A 7984-nucleotide genomic window follows, 5' to 3' on the forward strand; every position below is an offset into this window, starting at 1 on the left:
GTCGTTCGCTGCAGCGCGTACGTAGCCGGCCAGGCACGTTTTTGGGCAGCGTCAAGATTACCGCTTGGATTTTAAAACATTCATAATTTTTTAACTATTAATTCAATTGATCTAAAACTTTCCATAAAACTTCTTTGAACCTTAATGAACAACTTTCTCTCTGAAATCTTTCCGTAGCTTAAAATTCGTTCGCTAAACGAGGCACTTGAAGGTTAAAATTCATGATTTTTGCATTGCCTCAAAAAAAAAAAAACTTTTTTATTTATTACAATATTCTCGTTTTTCTTTCTTAGATAGTTTCAGAAGACTTAAACACGTACTTTCTGTTGGGGAAATCGGAAAATGATGAAAATTGGCTAAATTAGCGCGAGTTGAAGTGAAAAAAGATTGGAATTTTTCGTTATCAAAAAATCCACTTTTTATCAATTACCTCAAAAACTACAAAACCTATAAATTTTTGCAAGAGGAAAAAAGGTGCGCCTTGAAATTCTCTACAAGTATCAGTCTTTAAAATTGAAATTAGAAAGATTTTTAAAATTGACACTCAGGACAATGCTTCTCAGGCTGAATCCGGTCGTGTCCCCTTTTGGTCGCCAGCGGTTCAAATGTTTTCAAATAATTTAATTCAAAGGAGAATTGTGCAAAGTATTTATGCCTGCAAACTTTCAACATTCTTCTCACCATCACTCACCTGTAAAACTTTCTCTTTTTTTACAGCATTCCTACAGTAAAATACACCTGACTTCTCTATAAAAAATATCCTGCCTCAAAATATTACCAATCTTGATGATACGCAGGTAGTTGCACAGTGAAAACTGTAAACGCCAACCTAAACCCCGGCTTAAAGTCTTAAAACTTAGAGACTTAAAGTAAATTTGTAAACTTAAACATATCAACGTAGTAGGCTCAAATTCAATTTCGAATATTGTATTTAACACATATGATATTTAATTTTAGTAGAACATATCTGAATTTATTGATACGGAATAGGGTTCAGATTTTTAAATTATATTTCATTTCTGTAACGTACATTTCTACCTTGTACATGATGTTAATAAATTGGTATACTGCAAAAAGTATCATCCAATATTTCTATACATCATATGCACAATGTAAAAAACGGTGATACGAAAATATTCAACAATGCACATTTGTACAAAAAAAAAACAACTTCGTACAATTCTCTTTTTAATTACATTTTTTTGTCAAAAAATGTAAAAATACTCAAATAAAATAATTAAAACTTTAGTCACTATTACAAATTGATGTTTAAACGTTAGCCGCCCCAAGCACCCTGTCAGATATTTCGTATCTGCGATGCTGCTTGGGTCTGAGAGCAGAGTGTTAAGCACGCCTCTACCACCACTCTCGCTCTCCAACCGCAAGTGGTAAGCGCAAAACATGTGTGGCTGGCGGGAATTTCTCCAGCTTGGGCATGTCTGTTCGAAACCTCTTTCAAACTGATTCTAATTTTTTCTAAAATTATTTTTAATATCCTGAAAAATAAAAAAATAAAAATTCTATAAAATCTTCCACGTTAATTTTTGATAAGTACATTTGTTTAGGTAATAAGACTTTCCAACTGAAACAGTTTAATTTTTAACGTTTAAAACCAATTTTTATTCATTTTTAAAATTTAAAAATAATTTATTTATATTTGCAGTAGATCAACTAAACAGTTGTTTTTTTTTGTCAAAAATCTTCGATTTTAAACACTTATAATTTGTAATTGTTTAAGTCTTTAAATTCACTGTCATTTTTCGGTTTCATAACATTCTTGGTTTTCCAGGTTTACCGGTACAGCAGCTACCCTGAATAGGTGTGTCACCATAATAATTAAAACATTTTTGTTGCTTTGCCTCACTGCCGATTGAGTAATTTAAAAGACTCGAAGGAAGGAATGTTACCAAATTCTCTTACATAATTCAGAATTGAGTTAAAGGATAGTGACGAAGAATAGCACATTTTTGTGCGTCATAGAACTGAGAAAAATTAAATATTTATTAATGTAAAATTATATTATTACATTTTTAGTTTAAATAATTCATTTTCAACCAAGAAAAGAGAATTTTAAACAAAATAATTAAATTTGCAACCAAAGTGATGAATCTTTGATAGAAAAGAATGAATATTCAACAAAAAGTGTAAACAAATATTTTAATTATCAATAAAAAAACTGTTAATTAAACAATAAAATACGAATTTTCAATGTTAAATTTTCAGCCAAGAAAGATTTTTAAATTAATAAAGAAAAAAATCTCATACAAAATGTGGGATTTTCAAGTCATAAAGATAAATTTTTGAGAAAAAAGTTAAATTTACAACACAAAAATATACATTTTCTACCAAAATAATTGAATTTTCTATTAAAATCGGAATACCTACATTTTTAATAAAAAGATTCATTTTTGCAAAAAAAACAAACTAATTTCCAACCACATTTGTTATAATTTTTAACCAAATAAGTAGAATTTTAATTAAAACGATGCATCTTAAACAAAAAAAGTACATTCTGAAGGGCATGTGATACTTATAAAATTATCGATTTTGCCAGTTTTAGGTTCCCCGGGATTTTTTTCTAGAATAACAAATATTTTGTCTTAAAAAATTGGGAAATGATAGCGAATATGCTAACGAACGTCCATGCACACTTTTTTGTAGGTTAATTCGAAAAAAATTTATTTTACTAAATTTGATTAATTTACATGGCGCTCAGGAATTAATATCGATTTTATCAGTGTTAGATTTCCCCTGTTTTTCCCCCTAGATTAATATTTTGTCTTCAAAACCTGAGGAATGATAGCGAACATGCTAACGGACGTCCCTGCACACTTTTTTTGTGGGTTAATTCCAAAAAATTTTGATTTTGCTAAAAACGTGGGTGTGTACTTCGAGGTTATGTTTGTTACAACTCTCTCCCATAATTATTCTAGAGTGCTTACCGGCAGCATCGGTACGACAGAGAACAGCATTATCGTAATGACAGCGAGCTGAAAAATGACCCTAACCTCAAAATAATGAACAGACATAAAATTTTTATTCAGCACAATAAATTTTTTTTGGTTACTACCCCGCAAAAAAGAGTCCAGAGACTTCAAACCATAAAATTAATATTTTTTACTCCGAACGTAAACTGTCCGGGCCGCCTAAACAATATCTGTTGGATTTTGAGGCATGGCGCAACTTGACGCAACTAACGCGCTGAGAGTTTTTACTTGAGTTTTTTAACGCTCCTATTGTTTGTCACGCTTGAATAAGCACATTCTCCCTTTCGGTCACGCGACTTCTCATTAAGAAGCCGCCAAGGTATCAATTCTCATCACGACTTAAATGACAGATAATCAGTTAAAGCATCCATAGTAGTGTGAAAAAATTGTGAAACGCTGGACTAGTGATAAGTCGAAGTACAACTTCGAGGAATATTTATTAGGGACTGTATGAGCTAGCCTTCATTACTGACACTGTCAGACCAATGGATATAACATTCAGGATATTACTTTATGAACTTTTTATACGAGTCAAATAGTATCTACCTTAATACGCTGCAATTTCACATGCCGACTATCAACACACAACAATTGCGGTTTTACCACAATATTCAGTGGTACGGTGGGGTGAGATAAGCAGTTATCCTTTCCACGTCTGTATTTAAAAACTGCTTATTCATTGCTTGAAAGTAAACCGTTATATATACTCTACAAACATTTTTTATTCAAATTTTGCCAATATAAAAATAAGTAAAAAAGTATATGCGGAATTAGAACCGAAAATAAAGAACTAGTGCGCTTGCCTCGTATCGCTTCATGCCTGGGGCGGGATGGGCCACTTAATTTAATGAATTATATATTATTTATAAGTAAGAGTATTTTTAAGTCAAAGCATTTTAAAACGATAACATATCTTACACATATTTATCCAAAATTGAACGGAAAATTTAAAGTATTTAACGCTAAAATTATGCAATCCTTAATCCTAACCTCTACCGTAACTAACGCCACAAAGAGCAAATAGAAAAATGATTTCTACTTACATATCTTTTAATAATTTTATTACAGAAATAAATATAGCAATTTTTCGAGTTACCCATGTACATTGTCTCAGTAAAAGTTAAATTCTACAATACGAAAATTCCTAAATACTAGACTACTGCAATTACTACATGACACTGAACTTCATATATTTTAATGCTTGCCTTATTTTTCAACAATGTTTTTTTTTTAATTTTTATAGCATCTTACGAGTTTTCAAACAAAATTACTTAAGACATGTACCAGAAAAACAGTGCTCTCTTGTCGTTGACAGCAACTCATATTATTTTCTAATACAGACCTATAACAGTGCTGCTGTCATACTTTTTCTGACCATTTTTGTCGACAAGATAAAATTTGTATACGTTTACACCACAATTAGCACCCTGCACAATCTGATAATATCAAACATAGCACCAAATTAGTCAAATCAAAATTTTATCTATTTCGGTTTTACAGTTATATAAAAATCTATTGAAAACTTAAGGTTTAATAAATAAGATATCTAAACAACCATTGAAAAAATATCTAATATGTGATTTTGTTTGATTCTTGAACTTTCTAAACAAATGCAAAATGGCAGAATACAAATCTTAAAATTTTTACCTTTGTTTTTTACTAATTCATTCAACATTGAGCGAAAAATACTAAGAAAAGAAGTTTGATAACGTTCTGTCTGATATTAATACCACAAACAGTTACAAAAGAAATGATATCCCACGAGAAAATTGAGTGGCTCATCTTACCCCCTATGCTCATCTCGCCCCACCCAACACTAATCAGTAGAAGGCGAATATTCTTACCGCTAAAAATGTGGCTATGCGTACCACTATTGACCAATCAGTGTCAATAGTCGTAAGAATATTTTTATTACGGTTTCATTGATTACTACTTTATTCAAAGTTAATTTTCAACAGTTCGATACGTAAAATTACGGAAGACAATTTTTAGCAGAAGTTCTGTTTAGAACAAATTATTCCATTTTTGCCTGCAGGGTGAACGTAAAGTTGTACGTTTACTGTTTCGCCTGAATAACATTAATCTATTTCTCATTATCAGTCTTTTCTCAGACGTGCAAGAAAAAAAAAGCGTTTGTTAATCATTTTCTTAAGTCACTGGTGATCAATTAAAAATCATAAGCTTAAGTTCCTAAAAGAAAAAGGTTACAAACGTGAAATATTATACCTAATAAGACGTTTTTAATAAAAATAAACACATGGCGTAAATATTTAGGAGAATTGGAGCAATTAAGCGATGTTTGTTGGTTATGAAACAAGACTTGCACGTAAATTTAAATACAATTATGTAAATTGAAACGAATTTCGATTTTACTAGATTCTACTAGGAGTAGGTCTTCTCCACTTAAAGGTATACCGCCGATAGATGATATATAGGTATAAATACGATAAGACACGATAAGACGCATACGTAGTGATTGACACTATCATTGCAAATCAAAGAATCTAAGAGACATTTGATATTTCGTTTATATGGGAAATAAGCTTCAACACTTCAATCTGCATTTAATTAATTTATATCAAATATAATTCTAAAATACTAACCTTTGTATCGTCAGAATTGTTACTGTTTTCACCGTCACTCCCATAATTTACTAAAGCATCCATAATGGCGGTGCATACAGTAGAAATGTACTCTCGTGAACACCAAGGTCCGTAGATACGCTTATACGCTAGGTCTGACCCTGGAAACTATTCTGAATTTAGGCTGTCTCGAATCCTTAAATCAGCTTTTTAAATCAAATTCTTAATTAAATTTTGTATATGTTTATAGATTATATGAAAAATTGATCTAATTTTATTAGTTTTTTGATTTACAGTCAGAAATCAGCAAAGCTTCTCTTTTTAACTCTACACTTTAGAAAAAGAGGTCCGTTCGATTTTTGACACGGCCCCGCAGTCCCATTGCAGGTTAATGAAGTGACTATAATTTCTAGAATGAGATAACTTTATGCTATCATCGCATGTTAGAGTGAGAGAAAGAGCGTTTATCCAACAGAGGTGTAAATGAGTATTAAATGATATGGTACGTAAATTACTGTAGCAAACCACGTTAATCACCCAGGGTAAATTAAGTCTTCATAATATCACGGATTATAATGGTGTATTTACACGCCTGTCGACTGGCCGTCAGCTAGCAGAAAAATTATAAAAGTGAAAGAGATAGAGGGTACTTTTCTTTTAATTTCCCACTCTCTGTCTCTGTCACTCTTATGATTTTTCGGATGGCTAGCGGCCAGTAAACAGGCGTGTAAATCATCGACATATAAAAATGGACCGGTAATGTTGTGGGGAGAACGGTAATGGGCTCTAGAGAGAGAAAAAACATGTGAGATGAAGCCTATCTCTTTCTAGATAAAGCTGATTGGTAGAGAATATTTTCGTTGTGTGAAGTTTGGCGCAGCACAGGACCGTGCTTTGTTTCGCGAGTGCCCCAATAATGTGACATCGCACTTTTCAAAATTGATTTATTTATTATGTATTTGATGATAATTTATTGTAAATAAATGTAAAAAATGGTGGCAGCCTGTGTAGTTTGTGGGCATGGTCAAGACGTTTACATGGGAATATGTTTTCATACGTAAGTAAAGTTATTGAATATAGTAATATAAAAAATGTTCCAAAAAAAACAAAACCTCAAAATATGAAGTTTTATACCTATGCAATACAAATGATTATTTTTTATCTTATAGAAATATTGCTCAAATTTTTGACAGTTTTTACGTTATTTTTGAACTCACAAAACGATTATTATTGTAGCATTTTCAATCCAATTTCAAGAAGAATTCAAGGTTAACAAGTGTTTTAAATAATCTATCTGAAACAGGTTATTTGACATTAATGTTATTTAAAATTCAATTTATTATAACTATAAATTTCTAATGTATTGTTTATCTTTTTTTTTTTAATTAACCGTACAGAATATTTAGGCAATACCCAGGGCTACCAAATCACTTGACAGAGTCCTGAAATAGATAAAGGCAGGTTATTCTCATATGTTTTTTCTCTCTCTAGAGCCCATTTCAGTTCTCCCCAAAGCGTTACCGGTCCATTTCTATATGTCGATGGTGTAAATACACCATCGCAAGGTGACCGATCTCCATACATCAGTTAATCAGTGATCCCAACGTTGGCATATTTAGCTACTGCGCTTGCCCGACCGTCATTTGTCGCTGTTGTTGCGCGATTCAAACCGGATATAATTAACAATTATTGAAATTAAATATATACTAATTGGAAATTGCACATTAATATCAGAAATTGCGTGAGTTGTGATTTATGAATAGAAAAAAATAAAAATGCTTATATTTTTTAAGCAATGGTTTTTTTTTTGGTTCCAAAGACTAACTTATATTTCATCATTGTTGATTATAAAAATTAAGCCAGTGTGTACTAGTACCAAAAAGCATTTTGTTATTCGTACCAAAATTTCGGTATAGATAAAACTCGTTAAATAAAAAATTTTGTTCTTCAAAAACCTATGTTAATGAAATAGAAATTCATCTTTTGAATTGAAAGAAAATATGCTATTATTGAAAAATATACTCGTTGTTATTTTTTGCTAACCTTATATCACAAAAAACGTAATTTCTAATATCAATGTAAAATTTATAACAATGATGTTGCTTAATTACAATAGTCGTCAATTATAATTGAAAAGAACGCGTATAACAGTACGCGGTTTGTATCGCGCGCCAACAACAACCAATGAAAGTTGCTGCGCCAGGCAAGCGCAGTAGCTCAACATGTCAAAGTTGGACGAGCGGATCATCGTCCAGCCATTTGAATGGCTCATTTCATCTTTGTCCCCCACCCCTCCCCCAAGTAATAATAAGGAGACCGATCATGCTGTACAAAGTGTTTCGAGTTTTGACAGCGGTAACTGTACATTTATTGCTAGACTTGGGTACCTTTTCACGGAGGCCTGTTTTTAATTAA

At 31.7% G+C, this 7984-nt stretch overlaps 1 protein-coding gene across 5 annotated transcripts in view; it reads right to left on the reverse strand.

Moving 5' to 3' along the window:
- LOC117170322 (serine/threonine-protein kinase fray2) overlaps window positions 1-5703 on the reverse strand; it is a 109868-nt gene extending 104165 nt beyond the window's left edge. The window contains exon 1 of one of the 5 annotated variants that reach the window (XM_033357031.1): window positions 5591-5703. In XM_033357031.1, coding sequence (XP_033212922.1) covers window positions 5591-5653 — 63 coding nt within the window. In that variant the 5' untranslated portion in view covers window positions 5654-5703. Of the gene's footprint in view, window positions 1-3533; window positions 3638-5590 lie in introns of those variants that run through there. The other 4 variants (XM_033357025.1, XM_033357026.1, XM_033357029.1 and 1 more) reach the window with 4 other exon arrangements.
- Window positions 5704-7984: the final 2281 nt, after the last annotated feature.

This window comes from Belonocnema kinseyi, chromosome 3 (genome assembly GCF_010883055.1).
Source record: "Belonocnema kinseyi isolate 2016_QV_RU_SX_M_011 chromosome 3, B_treatae_v1, whole genome shotgun sequence".
Taxonomy (NCBI): Eukaryota; Metazoa; Arthropoda; class Insecta; order Hymenoptera; family Cynipidae; genus Belonocnema; species Belonocnema kinseyi.